This window comes from Serinus canaria, chromosome 5 (assembly GCF_022539315.1).
Source record: "Serinus canaria isolate serCan28SL12 chromosome 5, serCan2020, whole genome shotgun sequence".
Lineage (NCBI taxonomy): Eukaryota > Metazoa > Chordata > Aves > Passeriformes > Fringillidae > Serinus > Serinus canaria.
Genome location: NC_066319.1, coordinates 40,167,929 through 40,192,802, shown reverse-complemented (window position 1 = coordinate 40,192,802; position 24,874 = coordinate 40,167,929). Strand labels below are relative to the sequence as shown.

The 24,874-nt window shown below is 44.7% G+C and overlaps 1 protein-coding gene and 1 long non-coding RNA gene across 4 annotated transcripts in view; one reads left to right on the top strand and one right to left on the bottom strand.

Moving 5' to 3' along the window:
- Window positions 1-1,484: 1,484 nt before the first annotated feature.
- Window positions 1,485-16,760, bottom strand: VASH1 (vasohibin 1). The gene is made up of 7 exons (XM_050975836.1): window positions 16,132-16,760; window positions 11,188-11,276; window positions 10,036-10,092; window positions 8,947-9,021; window positions 7,587-7,968; window positions 7,065-7,177; window positions 1,485-6,478 (listed from the first exon to the last, which is right to left on the bottom strand). The coding sequence occupies exons 1-7, from the start codon at window positions 16,390-16,392 to the stop codon at window positions 6,406-6,408; spliced, it is 1,050 nt and encodes a 349-aa protein (XP_050831793.1). The 5' UTR covers window positions 16,393-16,760; the 3' UTR covers window positions 1,485-6,405.
- Window positions 16,761-17,045: 285 nt separating this feature from the next.
- The window catches only part of LOC127059692 (uncharacterized), a 114,495-nt gene continuing 106,666 nt past the window's right edge, over window positions 17,046-24,874 (top strand). For 2 of the 3 annotated variants that reach the window (XR_007777725.1, XR_007777723.1), the window contains exon 1: window positions 17,052-17,232. This is a non-coding gene — a long non-coding RNA (uncharacterized LOC127059692). Of the gene's footprint in view, window positions 17,233-24,874 lie in introns of all 3 variants that reach the window. The other variant, XR_007777724.1, reaches the window with a different exon arrangement.

Genomic DNA, 24,874 nt, shown 5'->3' with positions numbered 1-24,874 from the left:
CAAAGCCTTCTACTTATATTCATTCTATATATTCAGTTATTGGCCAGTGCCTGGAGCTGCTCTTGACCTGGGAGTAGATGAATGCATTAGTTATTCTATAGTTATTCCTCTCCTCCTTTCCTCTCTTAAAATGAGGTTAGAGATAGGATAGCACTCACTCTGCCAAAATAAAAATATAATCTAGGGAAACAAAGCTGGTTGAGTTAACTTAATTCTGTAATTGCCTGCTATCCACAGCATATGTCTTTGCCTGCCATAATCCTGCAGTCACTGCATGAATGGTGCTCTTAAGGCTCAGTCTCTCTCTCTCATGAATGAATTTCTGTGTGCTTTTAGACATGTGAGAGCCTTAAGTCTTGGGCCTCTCCGTGTAAAAACTGACAAGGTGTGGTTTTTTTGTTTCTTGGTTTGTTTTTTATTTTCTGCTTCAGCATGTTGTTTATCCTTCCCACAGTAAAGATTTTCTGCTTAAGGTGCAAGCAGCATAATCTCTAACTGACTTGAAAACCAAAATTGCAGGAACAACCAGTAGCAGGGGAAAAGCCTGATGTAAGAGGGAGCAGAAAGTCTGTGGCTGCATCACTGCTGTGCTGTTCTCACTCCTCCCTGAGCTATACATCCATAGGGGGATATAGCAAAATCTATAAGGCATGGAGTAGAGGGTGTTTTCAAGCAAGCATCTGAAATAAATGTTTAAAACTGTGCAATTGCTTTCCCTCAGGGCAGAAGCAGTTCATATAATTAACTTGGCTAAGATGGACTATTGCATGTGCCTTTCTCTTTGGAGTAACAGGTCAGAGAATGTTTATTCCTTTCCTATACACACTGTAGGCTTGCCTACATCCTGGCCCTGGTCCCAGCTATTACTCATTTCCTTAGAGAGAAGGGGTATGTTATGCCTGAAAGATGATAGCCTGAATAAAGTTGGATCCCCTTGCTGGGGATCCTTGCACTGAATCTCGCAGCTGACTGTCCTTTATTAACCCAGCATTTGTCTTGAGAAGTCCTGGTGAGGTCATTAGTCTGGAAGGTCACTAAACAGACTTTGAGGAGAATTGCTTTTCAGGCCAGGAAGGGAGACTGAATTGTACATTGAAAAGTTGAGCAGTGCAAGAAGAAGTTTGTATTAACCCTTAGAGTATTGTTTGGTACAGTATTGTAAGAGTGAAATTTTTGATGCCACCTGCACCGATTTTTTTTCCCCCCCATCCAGTCTGACTGATGGCAATTCAAGAGGGAAACCATTAATTCTGGCCTTTGCTAAACAGCCACATATGTACTTTGGCAACTGCCTCTGTGTGCACAGACATACTCACCTATTCAGATGATTAAAGGAGGATAAGGGTTCTTCCATGACCACTAGAGTATCAAGTAAAGGACATCTTTACATAATTTGCCTGATACCATCACTCAAGGCTGTCCCTTTGACTTTCTGCTGACATGTAATGGGAAGGTTTAAAGCAAAAAGAAGGACAGTACAGACATCTTGTTTTCTCTGCACAAGCTGAGAGCAGTACAGAGGGAATTTTATTGTCTAAGTGTCAAAGGAAGCTGGAAGAAGTATCAACATGAAGGCCATGGGAAGTGCAGTAAAAACCTAAATCTAAATAAAAATTCTGTGTTGGCTACGTAAGAACACAGAACCACACTGATTAATTACAAAAAGACACACATGATTACTGTTTTTAAAGAAAGAAACTTTCAATTTCTTAGTTCTGAGCTGTACCAGTGATAAAGATGTGAATGGTTTTGGAGCACCCTATCAGTGCTAGAGTAGAATACTGGTGTGCATGGAAGGGGACTGCTCTGGTCCCACTAGCACCATCTCAACCCTGACCTGGAGGGAAACTCTGCTCTGCAGAGAGTGTGGGGGATTCAGGAGCCTTCTGAGCCTAAACTGAGTTGTTCTTGAGCAGAAAGGGCCAGGGCACCACTGAAGGAGAGTGGTTGTGGTACAAGTAAACACCTGCTCAGAAGACACACAAAAATATTAAATTCTAAGGAGTTCAGCTTGGCTGTAGAGGGGCCATCTCCACCATTCTCTGGGAGAGCAAACATCAAGCCAGAATAGCACTTGCTTTTTTAAGGAAAGTTATAAATCCATAATGCAGGTCTAAATGTTGTCAGGACAACAGTGCAAGGCCACTGGGATGTGTGGTGTTATTTCAGCTAGACTTCACACACAATGCACCTGGGACGCCCCCTGCCTATACCTACTGTTTGATCATCAGGACCACTTGATATACTTCAGAAGAAGCAGATAGCTAAAGCAACCACCTGAAGTGACTAGCCAGAGCCACTGGAGCAAGGCCAAGCCAATCTAATCCAGACTCTTGCCCTTTGGCTAACAGGACCTTTCTTCTGTTCTTTATGGTTTCTTAAACTCTGAAATTTTAAGGACAGTCATGTTCCAGTCTACACCACACATGATTCTGCCTTAGGGGGCAGGCACCTGATTAAGGCTTTCACCTGAAATACTTATAAGAAAATTCATCCTATTAAGCAGATTTGAAAACAGCAATAAAGCTACAATGTGAACAGACTCCACTCCCACCTAAAACACTTGCTAACACACACCAATTTCCTAAAGACTCCTTTAGCTTCTACCAGTAAAAAAAAAGGTTAGTGTGTCACAGACTGGTGGACACCCAAACCTGCTCTTTAATATACAAAGTTTGTATTAGAGTGATGCTGTAGCTGAAAGTTTTGCTCACTAATAAATCTGTCCATTAAAAAAATTGCAGTTGGCCATGTATCAAGGGACTTGTCTACATAAAGTATAAAGAGGGCCTCTTATTTCAAGGTTTGCATTACATTTAGAATAGTTTTGCCAGTAATAGGTCAGCATTTGTTGAAGTCTTTCAAAGCGCACCTCAGTTTCACATAAAATGCAGGCAGTGTCTATCCATTCCTAGTGCACAAACACAGTTCCTTTCCACAGAGTTCACAGGACTTGTACTGCAAGAACAGACATCATGTGAGACCTACTGAACAGTGAAATTTACATCACAGAGCTACATGAGTGACCCTATTAATATTAAAAAAATAATAGGACTCCTTGAGATCCATCGTCCTTGTTCTGCTGGCACTAAAGGAGAATGACTTACATTATCATTCCTTCTGTGTAGCTCTAAAGCCTGCAGAAGTGAAAAAGACTCTCATCACCAGCCTTTTTTCCTTATGGTTAAAGCCAGACAGACCAGAAACCAGACCAAGTAGGTGGAGGAGGAAAGAAGTCGAAGTGCTAAACTTTGTCTTGCACTGTACCCTCAGCTTTCTTACAGCATAAAGCTAGATTGCATTAATCCTCTCTGTCATGGAAGGATGTGGTTTTGTTAGGAAGGAAACTAAGCTTTGTATTGAAGTGATTCATCCTGTTACAAAGATGGGGGGAGCAAGAGGGGGAAAACTCTATGGTCCTTTTACAGTTTCTTGTACCATCTCCTGAACTGGAGACACAGAAACAGTAAGGAGCAGGAATTCTACACGGAGAAATGCAGTAGAAGGCTTGAAATGGTAACACTAGCAGAGCACACCTGTCTGCTCCTGTGTCCATCTTGAGAAGTTAATCAACATTAGATACAAGCAAAGAATTAAATACTTCCTAACATATATAATTGTGCAACTAGATCTTGAAAGAGGATGTTCTTGCCTAGCTGCAGCTGAGGATTAAGAGACCTTGAACTCTACCTGTCATTCATATCTTAAACATCCATTTCCTTTGCTTTTTCTAAGCTAAATAGCTTTTCTAAGCTATTGGCCTCAGTTACATCCTGCAGGAAAGCTCTTAATTACAAAGTCAAACAAAGCATTTTGTTTTAAGCCATTCTGCCTTGGTGATCTAACACTGCTGAACACCCCTGTTGCCCTGCTCTCATGAAAGCATCAATAAATTGCAGCTGACCCTTCACTTGTCTCATCTGTTGTAAAGTCTTCCTCCCACCCCCACATTTCCCCTTTCCATCTAACAAAGCTCAAGTCTGTCCAGTTATTCAATGTTCTCTGTATTAAACTACTAATTACTCTCAAGAGCTCTCCAGTTACTCTGAATTAACTAACCAATTGACTAAACAAAATCATAGTGAAGATGCATTCTAGGCATCTTTTATAATTTTCTTTAAGTTCTGGATTTCATCCACTTTATAATAAAACCTGACAGTCAGTTTCCCTTGCTGACTGCTGCTTGTATTTATCATATGATTCACAGTGGCATCTGAACTTTCAGTCTGCTGCATAGTAAACATTATGCAAAGGCAGTTTGTGGCTTCCAAGTGGCCCATATTATTTACAGGTAGCTGTGGTGCCTTTACAGCTAACATCATGGTTAGCATCCAGACACTAAATATGTTACTTTACAGCCACACAAAAATGACCAGAGGACATGTTCAATGGGTGCTTGGCTCACTGCTGCTGTTAACTTCAGTTGTTGCATGTAGCTGGAATATAAGGGAGTGGACAGGTGTTGCACTGTACTGTGGAAACTGGCATCCTCTTCTGGATTACTTTCTCTTGGCTCAGCAGCAAGTTCTGCCACCTTCTTACAGATTTTTCTCCTGGTTGTACAGCACAGCAGAAAAGTACAGACTACAAAGGGAGATTGGAAGGACTGACTGCAGTGGTATGGATACACCTTGCAAGTTACATCACAGTTAAGGACGTGCAATTAGGAACCTGTAAGGTCTGAGTTAAATCGCTTGTGGGTGGTGCTTCGAGGATTAACTGCTTTAACTAGGCAGAAGAGCTGATTTGTTTGGGGTTAAGAATCCATTCTCTGCCACCAAAATAGCTCTACTTATTATGAGGATGAGGCACAGGAATACCGTAACAAAAAAACTAGTAGAGCTAAGTTCCATCATGTTTCTAACAAAGAAAGAAAGGAAAGAATTAGCTCAGTTCTAACAAAATTAAATATGTGGTATTTCAGAAAGTGTACCTCCTTGTCAGTGCTGTGATAAAACAAGACTGTTTCTCTCCGGGATACTCCCACTCCCAAGATCAGTTTATGCATCCCCCAGATTCATGCATCCAAATCACTTTAAGACCATGCTGTTCTGGCTTCTGGAAATCCCACTGTTCCCATGGCCTAGGCGTCAAACAGAGAGATCCTGACAATACTCCAGATTTCTGACAAGCATTACACTGCTGAATCAGTAATACAACAATTCCCCAAAAGAAGCATAGGAAGTAAAGGCCACAAGTGGCAGAAAGGCCCAGCCCAGCCCTTTGGGAAAGGTTAGTGTAAGTGGTGCTGTTACATACTGCAGCTGTGCAAAGAGCCAGAACACAAGCACAGCACTGGCACTGGGGTGGGGAACTGCTTTCAGGAGGCTCCAGGGTGAGCTGTCAGGAAGGCAGCTGCAATTTCCTTGAGCAGAGCTTCTCACAAACAGGTGTGTGCAACTCTGGCACTAACACAACCCAAAGGAAGGAGCAAGAGCCTTGTGGAAAGGAAAAAATGCTTGTAAAACCTGTTCACATTATTACATCCTTCTTTAACTTTTTACTCTTAAAACTCGTACCTCAGTGACTGAAGTGCCTGCCATAAGCTTTCTGAGTAGCAGCCACTAGAAGTTAATAGAGAGAAGGCTGATGAACAGATGGTGTGAAGTTCAGGTTTTCCACCAGCCCCCACCTGCCCCATCTCCCCCATTGCTGGAACAATTGAGCTCTCTATGCCTGCTTTCATGTAGCTGTGGTATAGGCATATCCTGATCCACTCAACCACCAAAGGACCTACAGCAACAATTCACCAGCATTCCACTGTCTACCCCCTCAGAGACAATGAAATACTTTGAAATAGGCAGGACTAAGCATACAAAATGTGTTTTTTCTGGATGAGAAGACTTTGTATGGTCAATAAATCAGGCTGAGGAAATTCAGACCTACTCTCACAAGAGCAATGATAAACAAAGTGTTCATAATGACAAAACCAGGAGTTTTTGTACAAGATTCAGGGGCCATCCCATTCCAGCATCACTTCTCCTTCAGCCCTGCAGGACTTGCAGGGGTTGAAAACTGTGCACACAGGGAAGAAGTACTGTTGACAAGATGCTCCATCTGCTTGCTGTCAAGGCAAAGATAGTAAGTCCACTGACCCCACTCACTTAATATTCTTCCTGAAGCAAACTCCCACTAATGTACATATTTTTTCTTTTTTTTCTTTTTTTTAAAAAATATTTAAATGAATTAAGATGATCACCTCTCCCAGAAACAGGCAGGCGAATCCTCTGGGACCCATGGGATCCAGCTCTGGGACTGGCCCACTAGTAAGCACCTGGGAAAATCAGCACTCTCTTTTGCTCCCACTCCCCTGTCCCATTTGTCAGAATCACAGTAGGTGGATCCAGGTCCTAACTGTGGCCAGCAAGAAGTCCATAGAGCCAGGCACACAAGGCACAGCTCTCTTCATACCCGGATCTGGTACCCATTGAGGTCTGGCATGGCTTTGGAATCGGCAGGCTTCTTCTCACCAGATGGCCTGTGAGCAAAGAAGGTAACAGCTCTTCAGAAACTGTTTTCAGTCAGGTGATGCTGCACATAGAGATAGCAGCACAGGAAAAGGTACACAGAGCTTTAGCCTTAGTCCTGCACTACTGAGGACAGAACTATTCTGCAGCCTCCAGTAATTCTCCCAATGATCTCAACAGAATGCAGGTTAGGAAGTAGGAGGACCATTCTGGAATCCCAGGTTATCAGGAAAACAATCTTGCTGACAGCAGAATAATTTTTGGAATCTCTTTGAGGCACAGGTCTGTGAGACACCAGAGCTCAGACCCATGTGTAAGGTTAAAAGTCAGCTACCAACATCACTGTCTCTTTTAGCTGCCTCCTCCTCCCTGCCAAAACAAGCAAGCAAAAAACCCCAACTGTCCCCTCAAATCCCTAAGCAATGATAAATTCACAATGGTACTGACTAGGGAAGAATGCTACTGCAGGTCAGAGAAATATCCACTGTTCTAAAGAAACACAGTAGGACATCAAAATGATCCAAAACCAAACAGCAACATGGAGTCTGAGTAAAACAGATGTTCTAGATAGATCTCCTGCCCAGCAGTCCCACTCACCGTCGGTCCCCACGGCTGTTTCGCCGATGGGGGCTGGCCTGACCTCTTTGTGGGGAGGAGACATCTTTCTTTCTGTCCTTGGTGGGAGATGGTGGTCCAGTTCCTTTCCCAATCTGCCAGAAAAATAAAATTAAGAGCTGCATGAGCAGAAAGCCAACGTGAGTAATAACAAAAGCCACAAAAACTAACAATGATTTATTATTAAAAAGAAGACAAAAAGGCAAGGCAAGTGCATCAAAAATGCAAAAGCCAGAAAAAACAAGTTACAGTGACAGCTATGGCTCCAAGGACTGTATACAGTCCAGCCTAATCACAGCTGCAGCACTGCACACAAGCATCCATTAGGGGACCAGCCTGTATAAAGTGGGTGATATTCAGTAAGAAAGAGGCCCCAGCCTCCAATTCACTTTCCACTCCAGACATCTAGAAGTAAAAGTTTCCTGTCACTTCATTCTCCCAGTACATCAGCACCCAGGCAGGGCAGAGGACGTAGCAGTGAGCTACTTCATCCTTGCTGCTTACCTTCAGCCTCATATCACGGGCATGTCTCTCAAGCTCTTTGCGAAAGTCTTCCCGTGTTAGCTTATCTAGATCCAGGATGGAGCGCTTCCACTCAATCTGCTCCACACTGTGTGGGTCATGGGACACGCAGTGGCCCAGCTTCACCTTTTTCAGAGTGTGCCAGCAGCGGCGATACGCCTCCTCGAAGTCAAAGATGAGTTCGCTCAGTGTGCGGAAGACAGGTGCTTTGTACATCAGTTCCTCACGGCGGCTGATGCCCAGTGCCCCATAGCGGCCGCCAAAGTTCACCCCCAGCACGATGTGTCGGAAGTAGTTCCCTGAGAAGTGGGTTTTGAAGCTGATGGGGAAACGGTCCAGTGTGGTCATGTTGTTGGTGAGGTAACTGACAGCAGCCATTATTCAGGAAATAACTGGTGGTAACAGTTTCCTGACAAGAATGTCCTACCTGCTCCAGACCCTCCCAGCCTGCTTAACAGACTCCCCATTGATTCAGGCATCACATAGACAGGATTTGTTCTCCAGGTCAAGAGCCCAGCTCATTGTAAGCTGCCCTACTTTCATCTGGGTTATGGGGAAAACAGATTTGGCCTCTTTAAGGAGACAGCAAACAAAGAGAAGTTAATTTTGATGCAGTTCTGTGATGCAGAAGTTGCAATGCTAGCACCTTAAGTGTACTGTATTCCATAGCCCCCAAACTGTTAACACTGCAGCATTATTCCTTGGTTTGTTTTAATCTGTTTCACTAGCTACTGTTTCATACACTTTCAGGATAAAAACTCACCAACCTCAATTTTTGAACCATTCACTCACCATCTCTGCCCCTCCAGGTGCATGAAGAACCTACAGCCCAAGTACCACAAACTAAATCTGGAAGATGGCTAGGAAAGATGTGTACTTAAAAGATAACATACATCTAGAACTAATAAAGGTATTGCCTAAGCTAGTAAGTGACATACACCATAATTAGAAGTTGGGGAGGATCCATAAGTTATTTTAATGCAGAACACATACAGGCAGTAAGGGAACAATGCTATCCACAAAGGGTTTCTTGACCAAACTCTAGCTAGTGTTTATGCTCCTCTTTAGCTGCTCTTTTGTCTTTTACAATCTTATATGGCTGACCAGAGCAGCACCACCCTTCTTGGTGGAGGAGCAACTCCAAAGTTGTTCTGATACTTTAGAGAATTGCTTGGATTTGGATTTCATTGGTGGGCTTTTGTGGGAGAACTGGGGAGGAAAAAAAGAGGAATGTGGGGCTTGGTGACAATATTATCACCACCCTCAAAGTGTCACAAGCAAGAGAGCAGAGGCAAAAACACAAGGATGGGCAGACATGCACAACTCCAAGAGGAAAGGATACATTCCCAGGATCACAGCTTCCAGGCATTTTATTGGCAGGGCCTCTTTGGTCATTTCTTTGGCCAGGTCCATCAGCCTGCAGAGTGGGACAAGGGAAAGATGAGGACAATTAGAGGGCTTGTGCTATGCACTGTGTTCAGTTCAGCCCTTTTGTACTAGGTTTGCAAGGTAGGTTTGCAAGGTAGGTTTCCAGGAGAGAGGGTGGCTCACAGAGGAGAGGAAACAGAACAAAGTATCTTCTTTAAGAAGATATTAAATCCAAGCCAGGTCTCTGCTACATGCTGTTGTTGCTTCCAAGGAATTCATTTCAGTGAGTTGCAGCAAAACTGCTTACTGGCCAACCTGGATTCTCAGGGAGACCACAGCACCACTGTGCCAACAAGTAAACCCTCAAAGGACCTAGAGCTAGCTTTGCCACACAAGGCTCAAGGACAATAAGGCCTTCTTCTCTGGCATTAACCCTAGTCTCTACTCAGTGAGTACCATGGAGGAGAGATTGGACTGATTACAAAACAAGGCATTTAGACCCACATAAATCTATGGACTAGACCAAGAGTAAGAAGTCAGTCTTGGGAGATTCTCCATATGCTCTTCAAGAGAGTCACAGGTGCTTATTGCCAGGAACTTCTGGGCCACAGCAGTTCCCAAAATCTGCAACAAGGGGATTTCTTGTTCAAAGTATGAGTCACCAAAAGCTTAGTGAGCCTAGATTCTGCAAAAGCACTCACAGGCGCTATGAAATCAGACCTGTAAAGATATTTCGCTTTAACAAAGCTTCTGTAGGGTAGGACCTAATTTCAGAATCCCTCAGAAGTTCATATTCCAATTAGAAACGCACATTTTTGCAATACATTATCTTTGGTCTACTGGATTTACTGATTCATGACAAAAAATCCTTACTCTCTTTCTTGAGAAAGACCACACACAGCTATGCCCCAGGCAAAAGTTACCCTAAGCAGGATGCAGCTGCAGTAATGAAAGCCCCAAGTGCCACTAGACCTTGGGCAGGGGATGGAGAAAACGCAGTGTGTATAGCAGGGCTCCAACAACAAAGAAAGGATTAAATGCTGTAGAGGCTGCCAGTACTTACCCAGTCAGAGGTCTGCTCTTCTTAATCTCAAAGAATTGTGTCCCAGTGTGATTGTACCTGGAAGCAAGAAGTTAAGGGCTTGGCAGCTTGGAAAGTAGAGCTTGAAGAAAACTTGTCAGAAAGATGTTCATGTTATTTACTATTCTCACAGCAAAGTCATGATTCCACATATGTAGCAGCAACAAAAGAAAATCCCTACCTCCCTTTCCTACATTTATCCCACTTACACATCCTCCTTATTTCCACTGTATTTCCTTGTCAGTTATTCTCTTCCTCATACCCACACAAGGGTTTCCACTCCAATTCCCAAAGGTTTATGCTGACAACACATGCTCTGCTCAGCTTTCCAGTTACCAGGGCAGAACAGTTTGATAAATCTCTTCCTGCTCCAGTCTGCACATAATACATGGAGCAACTCACGGTACCTTATTCTAAGATTGACTGGGATCCAATCTACAGCACAACCACCCTGGATGGGTGAAAGATGCCAAAAGGTCAACCTTCTTACCTTGAATTAGGGCTGAAGCCAGAGATAGATCTGTATCTCATCAGTGAGATTAGACTGTGTTTGCATGGCATATACCTCCTCTCCAGCACAACAGGAATGGAGAAATCTCATTCTCAGAACACAGCCACACAGGCAGCTCTGCATAGAAAGGGGCAGCACACCACAGATACACAAAAGCAGGGTGGCTGAATGTTGTTTAGACAGAGAGGAGTGATTGAGTAGGATGACCTGAGGAGGTTTGCCCATCACCATAACTCACCCACACCTTAACAATGAGGTGATGCAGTTTGTAGTACATCTGACACTTGGCTGTCAGGATCTCAGATATGTGTGTTTTTAATGAAATACCACTGTAAAGCCACTGACCTAGAAGAATGGGTAGTGGGGAAAGGCCTTTGACAACATGCTCATTTGTTACATGCAGTGAACAGAACCAGAAGGCAACTTGGGCAAAAAAAGAAAAGAAATGGAGCAGCAAAACAAAACATTATCCCAAGTCCAGGTTCCTGTTTTCAGGGAACAAGTTTCACTTCTCCTCCAGCCACAACTAGAGGAGCTTTTCTGTTTGTCACAGGGAAAGAAAGTCCTCTTGCTCTTTCTTCCCGGGTTATCACCCCGGTGAGTAAGGTAACAGCAAAGGATACTGAAGCTCCCTGATGTAGCGCTGTACAGCTTCCAGGCGCTCAGGGATGGGGGTAGACGGCTGGAACACAGGCACACTTGGTATGGGAATCTGAAATGAGGAGCAGAACATAAATCACTTCTTCCAAACCTCTCCAGCTTCTTGCTGAACTCAGCGGCACATAGCTATAGGGAGCATGTTCCTCTGAAACCAGACCTTTTTTGCTGCCCTAAGTGACCACACCAGAAATATTCCTCTATTTCCACAATGGAAACTGGGAAGGGATTCAGAATGAGGCATCACCACAGAGCTGCAAGAGAAACTATGTGAAAAGGTCCTGCATTTATGCAATGTTACATTGGACAAAATAGATAGAATTAACTGACAAGGCAAGATACAAGACAGGAAAGCAATCATCAGAGGGAGCGTGGCCTTATTTGAGTATGGAAACTGAAAGGCACAAAACAAAAATAAAAGAAAGAGGCAAAAATGGACAATGAGTTTTCCAATATCACCAGAGGGTGGAACAGTCCTGCAAGCAAAGGTAGAAAGGTCCTTCACTGCTTCCTGGCATTTCAGATGAGTTGGCACTGACTAGAAGACAGGCTTGACAGCATGACTCCCTGCCCTGCAGTGTCTGCTGTTTTAAATTACATGGTCAGAGAATGACTTCTGGATGTTCACCTTTCAGACTGCTGTCCCATTCTGAGGCCTCAGCCTTATGGGTCCAGTCAGATTTTCCTCACCATTTTCACCATTTGCTCTTCAGGGGATAACCATAGTCTTGTCAGCAGCTGAGAAAATGTGTCCAGGGAAAAAGAAGGGACCTGCCTACAGGACAAATAAAAAGAAGACACAAGTTTGGGATGACTGATAGGCTTGGAGAAACAGCCCAATATTTTCTCCCTGAAAGATATCTCATGCCTTGCTAATATGAGACTGCATCTTTTCTTAGCTGTTTGGCTTTTAACATTTCAGTTCCTCCTCAGACTTCCCCCAGAGCTGGCCTATCCACAGCTATGAAAGAGTGAGTCAGAGCCAGTTCTTCCTTTGAGCCTTCCACTCTGCTGTGCACACCTGCCTCTTCTGGACATGGTTTCATAGCCAGTGGTACTGCTTAGTGCACCCTTCACGTGTATTTCTGTGGCCACTCATTTCCATATACTTCCTTCTTCTCTCCTGTGTTGGTACAAGTGACTGGTGAACCAGGTCAGGCACCTGGACCAGCTGAAAGCTGAGCCAGCGAGCATGGGTAGTTTTCAGCCAGTTTAGTTCCCTTTCCTGGCTGGCCCCATGGCTGCACTCTGCTTGGGCTCCCCCATGGTACAAGGGCCGTGTACAGAGACCACTTAACCTTGAGGTGCTGCCTCTCGCATGGCACAGAGGCACCGGCTGCCTCACTCGCAGGGGGCAGCACAGGCATGGTGGGAGCAGATGTGAAACTGGGTTTGTTCAGCTGCAGCAGGAGCAGGGAAGGCTCCAGAGAGTGGCACAGGAATGGAGCCATCTCTGGTAGTGCATGAGCTGAGTCAGTCTGGATGCTGTGAGCTGACACACTGAGTCATAGGAAATAATTTCCAGGCAGAAACAACGAAAGAGGTAACAATCAGGGCAGGCTGACTATTTAATTTTGGTTTTTTTTCTTCAGCATGAAGACTTTAATGCTTTTCAGAGACAGACAGATTAAGTGCATGCTGACAGCGGAGACTAATGATTCTGGGTAGTTCCTCCTCCCTTTACTAGTACAGACCCCCAGTCTCCTTTTCCTCAAAGGACTGCGCAACACTGAGACAGCATAATGGCAATCAGTTCAGCAGGGGACTAGTTAATGTGGAAGAGCCTCCTGCACCTCAAGTAATTAAACTGATGAAAGTACACTGTGCTCTCTCTCAGATCTGGGCCTGCAGCCCAGACTGGGCTACAGTTTCTTTTTGCATCAGGTCTATAGCATTTTAATAGGACAATAGAAGCAGAAGTAGAGGAATAAGGTCTCCATCCCTCAATTCCACACTGACAGGACAAGAGATCCTTATACTTTTTTTTTTTTTCCCCAGCATCATCCAGGGCATATCTCCAAAGAGCTATAAATATTAGTTAGTTTTCACAATCCTTCAGAAAGCAGAGAAGAATTTATTTATAACAGAAAAGATAGGCAATCAGATCTATTTTGACTTCCCTCTAGCTATTATGAAAGCTGAAGAGAGCCTAGATTTCCCAAAGTATATAACTTCTGCCAGGCTTAGCAGACCAAATGAACACATCCCTCCCTTGATCCCTCATCACTTATGTGGAGTAGCTGCATTACTCCACTCCTAGATTCATGCACCCTGGCAGGCTGTCTATATGCATGGAATTGGGACTCTGCTTTTAGAAAGGGGATCCTAAGAACAATCAAGATTTTCATATACAAGTGGGCCATGCTGTATGTGAGGAAAGGCAGACGGGAGCGAGGCACAGGCAAAGCTCCACCCTTTTCGGTATCACAGAGGTGCTCTTCTGACCAGCCTAGTTTAGCAACAGTTTCTTTTATGGTACTTATGTGTATCCAAGCTCCTCCCTCTACTCTTCCTCCTGCAAATAACACAGGAGCAGTATCAGCCTTGATTGAGAGCCTGACTGAAAAAAAAAAAAAAGATTATATTTTCTGGTCTCTTGTTCTGAATCCATTAGATGCAACTCTTCCTGTCGTTGGCCTCATAAGCATCTCATTTAAAAACCATTATTTCTTTATGAGCCAAGCACACATCACTTTGTATTTCCAGCTTGGACCCATTTGATGGTTCCAGCAGCTTGAAGCAAGGCAGTACTCCACCCTGTTGCTGGAAAAAACACAACCTATAGAAGAGTGGCACTCACCCCAAGTCTACTGGAAGGAAATAGAGACTATAGGAGCTCTCTGTGCTCTCAGACTCCAGTGAGAGACACAGCACCTGAAGCTGATCTGTAAACATGTGTCTAATCACAGCCTCCTCCAGCCATCATTTTATAGTATTTTAGTTTATTGAAAGCTTTTTTGAGAGCTATTTCCCCCAACACCCAATGCTGGCTATGAACCATGGCCAAAATTTTGGAGTAGGTAAGTCACTGTCCCATTCCTAACACCTAAAAAGGACTCTTCACCCTCCAGCACGTGGAGAGAACCTGGCTTTTAAAAGGAGCTAGCCTTGCAGAGTACACTTACTGCCCTGATTCTCATCTGTTGCACCAGCCTTTCAAAGAAACTTGATGGCACGGAGACAAGTAATGATAAGCACCCCTTAAAGAAAAAAAAAAACATCACTACAGGGGAGAAGGAGCTAAGGAAACAGAGGTCATCCATCCTTGTGGTTTCCTGAACTCCAGTATCCTCACAGATATATGGTGAGTGAGCTTGGGAATGGCATCTCAGATGGCAGAGTGCTGAATACAGCTTACAGATCTATTTCCCAGGGTTGCTAAAAGATGCAAAAAAACCCTCAACAACCCAAAACCCAACAACCCTCAAAACAAAACAGCCCAATTTTGCCTCTTACCACAAGACCTCAGACCACTGGTGTCCCCTAATTGTAACTGTATTGGATGAAGACTCTAAAGTGAGAACAGTGGAACTTCTTCACCTAAGACCAAAACAAGGGACTGAACACTGTACCTCCCCACCCATCATTCACTGGAGTCTTGTTTGTCAGCTTTTTTCTTCCATTTCCCTCACCTTTTTTGACCAAATCAATCCTTATGGTTAGGAAATTAGGTAGTGTGTGTTCTGACTGATCTGAAACATGTTTTCAGCCTTCACCTAGGCTCAGGACAAAGTCACAGGAAAGGAAGGAAATCTGAAAAGGAAGGAAAAGTCTAATGGAGTTAGAATAGGGACTGTAATCAGGACTCAGGATTTGTTCTAGCTGCTGCCACTGATGCCTCTGACTCTGCTGCACAAAGGATGTTGTATCACATACTTCTCCAGAATTCCTCATGAAAAGCAGTATGGATTATGTGTAGTATATAACAGCATGTTCTTCCATACTTCAAATTACCTTCCCAAGGAGGTAAGTCCTTGCTAAAAAAGCCCGAGATGAAAAAGCATCATCTTTTTGTATCTGAATTTCCACTATTAGAGTGATGGGAATACTCTTACAACCTGCCAGTGGAGTGACACACCAAATGTTTGCAGTGTCCTTTGTTCACAGTATGCCAATAAAAGGGAGAGATTTTTCTCCAGCTGAGATGCAATACAGATAGCAACAATCACAAGAGTTCACACTGAAATGTTTCAGTATGGTACAAGGCTCAGTGAAATGGTCAGTGGTTCCTCTTTCCGTAGAGTTCTCTGCAGCAAGGTCAGGAATGTGCTTAGAAATCTCACCTGACCCTCTACCAGCAACAAGCTCTGCAAGCGTTTGCTAACTCCTCTTAAAACATTTGGCATCAAAAGTCTTTTCTGACAGACAGTTCTGTTTCAGCCTTTTGGTGTGGGAGACTGTACCCAAATCAAATTTCTTCAGGTGCAAAGTCTCATCTCCGTCTGTCTCAATCCCCTACCTCAAGTATTTGGGCTCCTCTAAATTTAACTCTCCTCATCTTTTCATCATTTATCCAGTCTTTCTCTTTAGCCACTGCCCTTTCCCAATTTCGCCCTCCAAGCTGCTCACACATTAGCTACCTGAAGTCCGTTTTCCAGCAAGGCCGCAGAAGAAGAGGGTGCTGCTGGCGCACCAGGCACGGCAGAGCCCCGCAGATACCCTCTCGCACTCCAAGTTAAAGTGTGGCTTTCCTTCCAGCAAGAGCAGTCCCGGGGCCCGTTTTTCCCAGGGATCGCTCCCGAGCCGGGGAGAGCAGCCTCCTAAGGGGACAGGCGGGCGCCTCCTCCCAGCGGGACGCCGCCGTTTCCCCCTTCCCTTCGTCCGCCCTGTGGGGGACGGTCCGCTCCGGGAGCTTCCTCTGGGACCTCGCGCCGCACCAGCTCCGGAGTGGGGTGGGGGGGGGGTCTCACCTTGGGCAGGTCGGCGGCGCCCCGGATCCTCTGCGCCACCCGGTCCCCCTCGGGGTGGATCCTGCCCACATGCCGCCACATCCGCTCCCAGGTGGGCTCATCCACGGGCAGCCCGCCGCGGTTGACGAAGAAGGGGACGCCGCCGTCGCGAAGATCCTCCTCGCCCTCCTCCTCCTGCTGCTCCTCGTCCCGCGGTGCCGCCGCCTCGCCGGACGGGGGCTGCCTGGCCGCCGCGGCCCCGTCGCCCCCCGGCATCGGCATCGCCGCGCCCGCACTCAGCGCCTGCCGCCCGCCGCCGGGCCGCCGGGGGCCGCGCCCCGCATGGCCGGCGGTCCGGGCACGGGGCGTCACCGCCCCCGCCTCGCCCCCGGAGATATCAGAGCGCAGGGATCGCCGCGAGAAAGGGAGAAAAAGCCGGGCGGGGCGGTGCCGGGTGCCGCATCAGGCCGCCGCCGCGGCGGGGGAGGCGCCGGCGGCCCGAGCGCCCGCGGCAGTGACGGCGGGCACCGCGCGGGGCGGGCCTGCCGCCGGGGCGACCCCACCGCGCCGCCTCCCGGGCGCTCCGCGGGGCGGGCGGGCACAGCCACCTCCCAAGCGGGGGCTGCATGCGGGGGAACAAAGCCCCGCGCAGGGCGGGGCTGGGCGGGGCCGTGCCGGGCCGGGCGCCGCTCCCCTCCGCCCTGCTCCGCCCTGGGCCGGGTCTCAGCGTGCGCCCACCGCCGTGGCGGAGCCGGGCTGCCGCTGGCGGGGCGCTGCCGGGCGAGCAGCGGTGTCGCTGTCCTCGGGCGATAAGGCAGATAGGGGCGATAAGGGAGACGGCTGCGGCCCGGCGATAAGGGGGCGGGCCGGCGGGCGGGAGCGGGCCCGGGGGGCTGGGGCGGGGCCGTGAAGCGGCAGCTGAAGGGTCGCCGTGAGGGGCAGCGGGGCCACGCCTGCCCGCCGGGGGTCTGCGCTCGGGCTGCGGGGGCGTGAGGGACGGGCGGGGCGGCTGGCCGGGCTCAGGGGCGGCCCCGCAGGCGATAAAACACTGCTGGGAGCCAGGGGTAGGTATCCGTGTTGACATAGCTTTGAGGAACAGAAGTGCTGGGATGAGCTTTCCAGGTAGGAAGCAGTGGGGGTGGAGAGCGTATTTGGATGCTCCTGTAGCACAAAGCAATGATGAAGGATGGGCTCTTGTGGAACCGCGCCGCTTGTCCAGGGCTGTGCTATATGTAGCCAGTACCCTTTAAGGGAGGGGCCCACCAGGGCTCTTCTGCCTGGGAAGAGACAAAATACACCGTACCTAATTAAGCTCTGGAGATGCACCACAAATGGAAGACCGAGTGTTTTGCTCTGCTTCATCATCTGGTTTTGTTTCAGCTCTTGTAGTGCTGAGAAGTGTGAACTCTCATAGGAGGTTCTCCACATGCTGTAGATTTGTGAGCCTATTCTCTAGCGTGTATCTGCTGCAATGGTTGTGAGCCAGGCTATGTCTCTAACGCTGGCCGTGTTTTCTCACCACCCTGTGGTATTAATCCGCGTTGAAAACTCTAACATAAAAACATTCTGTAATTTAAGCACCAAGTACAAGAAATGTGTACAAATTACTGGGTCAGCTGCTGAGGAACCCTCTGAAGGACATCTCAAAATACTTGCATTTAGCCCTCCAAACAAAAGGCTGTGGTTCTGCATCAGTGTGGGGAAATACATGCCGGTTGCCATGGAATTTGATGTGCCCTGAGAACAGGCTTTAGCATTTACAGAGCTTGGTAGAGGATTTCAGAGAGAAATTCCACTTCTGTGGTGCTCTGTAGGCTGTTGCTCACATGAGCAATTTCTGAAGGCACAATAGTTGAACACAGTTTTTTGTTGAATTCAACATTGCCCAAAATGCTGAAAGGTTGATTTTTTTTTTAAGGAAAATTAGGCTAAATGTATATCTCTGCTTCTGCCTTCCAAACAAATTACCAGCATCACTTCATAGAGTCTACATTAACTTCTGTAATATTTAAACATATAAGTCACTGAATAAGGATTTCTTTTGAATGGGGACCTTAAACACTGCAAATTTATCACCTCTGTAAAGTTTTTATTGCCTTTGCCTTTTACTTGTGAGCAGGTGATGGTTGGTTGAAATTGACCCCTTATATCTAAAGAGGCAGCAAAGCCTGTGACAGGAATTACTCTACAGCCTCTGAATGGACATATTTTGTAAGAACAGTTCATAACCTTCCATGTCCTCAGTCCCTTCTGCCCCAGTGGTCCTCAGTCCCTCTAGACATGGGATTGGGAGCATACCAGCCATGCAATGGCACAGGCCTACTGGGGGACATCATCTGCATTTTGCTTCAGGGGCAGGTGTATTTCCAGTAACAGCACTGTGGAAAGGACAGGGAGCAAGGAGTTTAAATGCTTCTTTTAGAGCTGTATTGCCTCACCTGGCTGAAATTAGGCACAGCTGTCCAAGGAGGCAAGGATGCTTGCTTTGATTCTGAGCTCCAGCACTAATTCAGGGCTGGTAGTTCATTTTGCCTTCTGTACCTCAGCTTTTTCTACCTGATAGAGGGAAATGCTAATAACCCTGACTCTGGCAAGCAGAGATTTTGTAAAGATTAGTTGGCATTTTTAGCACATTAACAACTATTCTTTCTTAGAAGTAAAAATAGTCATAGTAGAAGTGAAATAAAATTCTTGCATGTTTCATGTCTTAAAATCTCAGCTGGAGGAAATGTAGCTGATAAGTATCAGCAGACCTCAAAATAAGTTTATCAAGGGATTTTTGTTTCAGTTTGTATTGGATAATTATTAGGCAGCATCCCTCCATTCTGACCATCACTCAAATAATTAGTCTGTAGCAGGAGATCTGTATTTTAAGGTAGTACCATGGCACTAAGTTTGCCAGCTGAAAAAAGATAGAGCAGAGCCATGCCAAGTGAGCCAGTCCCTGTAGCGGGAACTGGACAGAACTGAGGTGACAGCAGAGGACAGAGACTTCACTTCCCCTTCTGCACAGCTTGTGCTTCCGTGCCATGGGGTGCTGCTGCCTGCAGTGCAGGGTGTAAAATGTGCATTAAACACTGCCTTTCATTTCTGGCAGCACACTGGCTAGGATGATGAGGGACCAGAAGGCATGCAATTTCTGTTCAATAACAACATAAATTGTTCACTTACCTGTGTTCTGTAGAGGAAGACTGTGCAAATGCTCTGTGTGTATCACATCTGAGAATAGTTTAAATGGGTGAAACTTTGTTAAGACAGAGTTAAGTTTTGCTGTTAGCGAAAAAATAAAAAACATTGATAAAGGATTGAAATAAAGGCAGAAATTATTGCACTATGACTATATACGTTATTTTTTAATATATAAAATATTTAATAGAAGTATGCAAGTGGCATACAGACCATTGGAAAAATAAATTCTTTCCTCTGTTCTTCTGTGAGGTGGGAGTTTTGTCTCTATTAGAGAGGATCTGATATTAGTTTCTGGGAACACGGACTACATGGATAGTGAATGATATGTTCCCTTTGTTCTATACTGTCTTCTAGATTTTTGTTAATATTGAGGGTTTTTTTGCTTCTGACAATCATTTGTTCTTATGGCGTCATTTTGGTTTTGGGTATTGTTGTTTTGTTTTTTTTTTTGGTCTTCAAATACAGTGTCTTTGTGACCTTGCATAAAACCAATTAAAACACTTAGTAGAGATTTCTTCTTAATGGCCATTTTAGGCCACTGTTTAGTTGCATTTTCTTATTGTGAACTGGAACATCACAATGATCTTAAGGGTTTTTCCCAAAGTACATGATTCTATGTAACACTGAATGTTGCTTAGAGCATGAGTAGGGGTTGTGCTGTCTTTATCCAACTTGGCCTAACTTTTTGTGATCTAAGGTTCTCTGTGGCACTAACTTCCTTCTTCTGTAACTGTTTCAGACTGAGTTCCCTTTTCTGTATTCCTGAAAGAGCTCTGTGAAAAACCTTATGTGACAAATCAGCATTTTTCTGAATTTATTTCCCAGAGTACTTAGCTTTGAGGCTATTTCGTTCCCCTTCCTTCCCCTTCCGTCCCCTTCCTTCCCCTTCCTTCCCCTTCCTTCCCCTTCCTTCCCCTTCCTTCCCCTTCCTTCCCCTTCCTTCCCCTTCCTTCCCCTTCCTTCCCCTTCCTTCCCCTTCCTTTTTTCTTTTTTTTACTTTTCACTTGAAGATGGGGGTTTGAAACTCATTGTCTAAATGGTGTTTATTTGTGTGTTTTCTTCCCCTGTGTTTAGTTTTCTCCAACTCACAGTACTCCCTTTAGCCTATTCATACAACTGTCTTTACGAGCAGTGAAATTCTCTGCTGTGCAGAAATCCGTGCTGAGATCACTGTGCTGCAGTAGACCTTTGTCCTGAGCAGGAATTCTACCTTTGCCCCTAAATTTGTTCTTGCCTTGGCTCTAATCAGGGACTACCTATGCAGATAACAGTAAAGCTTTTGTTATTTGATTACAGCACATGTAATATTTTGTCTGGGAGATCAACTGGCATAGCAGTTCCAGAATAGCCCTCTTTTGTTGGCAGTGAGGAATGACTTCAACAGAGACTGATATAGTGACTCCACACATTTTTCTCTTCAGGTGCAGTCATTCTGATTTCTTTTCATGTGTAGATCACACCTAAGAGAGAGGAGATTTAGATCCAATCAAGCTTTAAAATGTCAGCAAATATTTATGAGACTTCTGTATTAGTCATAGAATGGTTTGGGTTGGAAGGGACCATAAAGATCATTTAGTTCAACTCCCATGCACTGGACAGGGACACCTTCCACTAGATCAAGTTGTTCAGAGACCCATCCAGCCTGGTCTTGAACACAGATGGGGCATCCACGACTTCTCTGGGCAATCTGTTTCAATGCCTCACCACTCTCACAGTAAAGATTTTTTTCCTAATATCTGATCTAAACCTACCCCCTATCAGTTTGAAACCATTCCCTTTATCCTGTCACTACATGCACTTGTAAAAAAGTCTTCTCCAGATCTCTTGTAGCTAATCCAGCTTTGAGTGGGTCTACAGGAAAGACCACAGACTGATATGATTTCACATCAAACTTTACTGAAAGGAATATGTTTATAAATATAACAGGTATAAAGTGCTGTGCTTAGCTGGGAAGGAAAAGGACTTTTTTTCTGAAGGGACTGTGGAACACAAATTGCAAAAAATTGTACTTGTTTTAAAGTTCATTAACTTTTCCAGTGAGCTTTTGAATAAAGGTAGAATTTTATCATAAAATTCCTAATTTCCTTTTTGTCTATCTGATATTATTTTCTAGAGATGGAGAGGAAATGAGCTCCTATCCCATAAAACATTTTTCCTGTTCTACTCTGGTACGGAACAGACGCTTCTGAAAGATTTAACTAGAAACAGAATAATGAATGCATCAACAGACAGGGTATTTATTTTTTATTTTTGAAAGAACTGCTTTCAAATCCCAACAATGCTTTGTGTGAAATAGAAATCTAAATGTAAGATTCCTTACTTCCAAACTAGTGTGCTGAGCTTGGTCTAGCATGTGAGCCTTTCTTACAGGGGTTACAGTGAGCATTCAGTTGCACGTGCAAAAGACACCACTCCTGTACTAGCCAGGTCAGGAACTTAGGTGGAGCCACAGGTTTAATTCCCTGTGCCAAGTCTCGTGCATGCAGTTTGAACTGCTGTCTGTCTAATCATTAATGCTGCAGATTGTCAGTACATTCTGGAATTTGTGCTGACATTTTTTATAATTTTCCAAGTCAAATTAATCCTTATCAGTTTTCTCTTCACAGCTTGGTCCTTAGTGTCTCCAGTTCTAACTTTATCATTTAGTAGTAATAGATTTTTAAAAAAAAATTTTCCCCTGATGCCTCAGATAAAATTATTGCAGGAAAGCAACTTTCAAGTGCTGCATGGGTTTTAGAATTCTGCATGCATTCTCTCCTCTCTGGTACTCAGTTCTGTCTGCACTTCCCTAGTTTTCTTGTTTGTATGCCTGCAACATCTTTACAAAACATCGGAGGGCTACTCTTCTCACTCTTCAAATGGAGAAAAGAGATAAAGAACCACAAGTGCTTTTATTGTTGGTGAAAAGACACCTGAGCAGGTTGTGTGATCACTGATCTCATGAGCCAGGCAACCACCTCCATGCAATGATACCTTAATGTACCAGTACTGACTGGTTCATAGAGGTTCAGCAGTGCTGTGCTGTGTGTGTTTCCTGGCTTGGGAATCTGCAGTTCAGAGCACTCTGCATTGTTCTCTGCTGTGAACTGTAAACATGTCCTGAATGGCTTGTCCACGATCCTGAAGGAAGACAGTGGCAGACCAGGGACGTAATGTGAGTTTTCTCCTAAGCAGCAAGCCAACCTTCTTTATTTTGGTTTCTAGGCTACATAAATTGTAAGTGAATGAAAATTCTGTGCGTGTGGAAAGACTTCAATATTTTTTTGAAAGTAGGTTAATTCCTATAGCACGGTAGGTTTGGGGGACTGGAGAGGACTGATTACAAAAGAATTAGCTATGCTAAATAAATAGTTTATTTTCACTGTTGGAAATGCTTTACTGATGTTGGAGTAGAAATGTGTAGATCAGTAGAGCTATACTGATCTGCTCTGTTATGTCATAAACTGAAAAGAAGACAGGAATTTATTAATATTCTAATACATTGAGGAATGTATTAGAACAGTATGAATAAAAAGTTTCATGGAAAAAAGGGTCTATCACTATTAACAAATGGCACATTGTTTTCATCAGTGTTAATCCTGGTTCTTGATTTCCCCTCCTTTCCTTTCCCTGTTACTGTTTCACAGTCTTATCATATGTTCCCTGGTTTGCCGAAAACTGCTAATCTAGTAATTACACTTTCACATTCTGTTCTGCATAACATTTTTTTAGGCATCATTTGAAATGTTCTTGATGCCACACAATGGCATCTGTTTGTACAGGGGAGAGAATTCATCATTGCAGGTTTTGCAGGTAGGGCTGAGGTTTCATGAAAGTTAAGATATAGTACAAAGAGCTGAATTCATTTTTTAAACTGGCTGTAAACAAAAAAGATATCTTTGCCAAGGGAATATTTTATAAGGTATGTGGAGAGAGACAGCAGGTAGTTGTCTTCACTAGGATGGCATGGGGTGCTCAACTGAAATGCATCTATGCAATTGCACGCAGTGTGGGAATTAATGAGAGGAATTGGAGATGTGTAGGTGCCTGTGGGGCTATGATCTTACTGGCATCACAGAGATGTGGTATATGCCTATATATAGTGACTTTGTCCCTCTGGTCTGCTCTGGTGAGATGGTGGGGGCCCATAAAAGGTCCATGAAGATGATCAGAGGGCTGTAGCACCTCTCCTGTGAAATCAGGCAGACAGAGCTGGGGCTGTTCAGCCTGGGAAAGGGAAGGCTCTGGGGAGAACTAGCAGCTTTCTGGTACCTAAAGACTATAAGAAAGCTTGAAGAGGGACTTCTGACATGGGCATGTAGTTACAGGACAAGGAGGAATGGCTTCAAACTGAAAGAAGAAGGTTTTGATACTAGGAAGAAATTCTTTATTATGAGTTGTGGCTGCCCTTCACAAAAGTGGTCGAGGAAAGCTGTGTTGGAAGGAGCTCTGAGCAGCCTGTTCTAGTGGAAGGTGTCCCTGCCCATGGCAGGAGGCTGGAACTGGATGATCTCTAACGTCCGTTCCCGCTCAAAACATTTTAAGATTCTATGATTAGAAATATACACCAGGGATCAAGGCTCACACTTTGGGAATATAGTGGACTTTGCAGAGGCTTAAGAGCCGATTCTCTCCATCTAAGTTGTTAACTTTGTTGCTGTTTGAATTTGAAATAAATTGAACTGTTCATAAGTCTGTGCCTGTAACTATGGAGTTGATCTTTTTACCCTCTCCTTCTGAAAGTGGTGCTGAATCTGTCTCAGCTTCCACACGTCTTGACCTATGCATATTTGAAAGCTACTTCAGGCTTACAAAGAAACTTTGTGTGCACTGTGGGACATGTTCTGTTTTTCTCCGTAGCGATTCTTTAGCCTTTTTTTTTTTTGTTTTACACGTTTTATTTCCCTCGGGAGTAAATTACCGAGGTAGTGGGCATGAGACAGAAATGGGTTGAGTGACATCTAGTGGTTAGGAATGAATATGTGTAATGTGTAGGATCAAGTGTTTTCCCTGCAGGACAATGAAAAGTAAAGCAATTCCTAAAAATGGACGGGGATTAACTTAGAATCTAGAAAACATGAAATTTAGACAATGTTTCCAATAAATGCAACTTCTTCTGTCTGCCTCTGTAAGCAGTAACTTTCCTGCATGATGTCTGATGCCAAGGAATGACTTTGATATCTCATGCCCGGGCCTGGTTACTTTCAACCCATTCTAGTGTCTCCTAATGTCTCTTTCCCATTTCATTGCTTGTTTGGTTTTAGGGTTCTTTTTTACATTAATCTCCTTTGCCACAACCAGAATGACTTTAAGATCATACAGTTTTCTGATTATTAAATTTTTTTAGGCCATTTGAGACAGGTGATCTCATTAATAGTGCAGTTGTGTGAAGCTGATCTTGGTAAAGATCTGCTGTTTTGTACTGCTGAGAACCCAATTGTCTTATTTGTTACTCCCAGTTTTAGAAGAGTTGACGCTGTCCACTGTTCACTTCCACTGGCAAGGATTCTAGTCCAGTTCTCTGCTGTCTCAGACAACCTTATCAAATCGATTCTGTCTAAGGGCACAGAGTGGATTATACCTTTATGATGCCTAG

Coding starts and splice junctions, on each gene's coding strand:
- VASH1 (XM_050975836.1), bottom strand. CDS start 16,392: ATGCCGATGCCGGGGGGCGACGGGGCCGCGGCGGCCAGGCAGCCCCCG. Junction 10,093..11,187: donor CGCTACATCAGGGAGCTTCA/GTATCCTTTGCT, acceptor TCTTGCTTCCAG/GTACAATCACACTGGGACAC. Junction 9,022..10,035: donor AAGAGCAGACCTCTGACTGG/GTAAGTACTGGC, acceptor CCCACTCTGCAG/GCTGATGGACCTGGCCAAAG.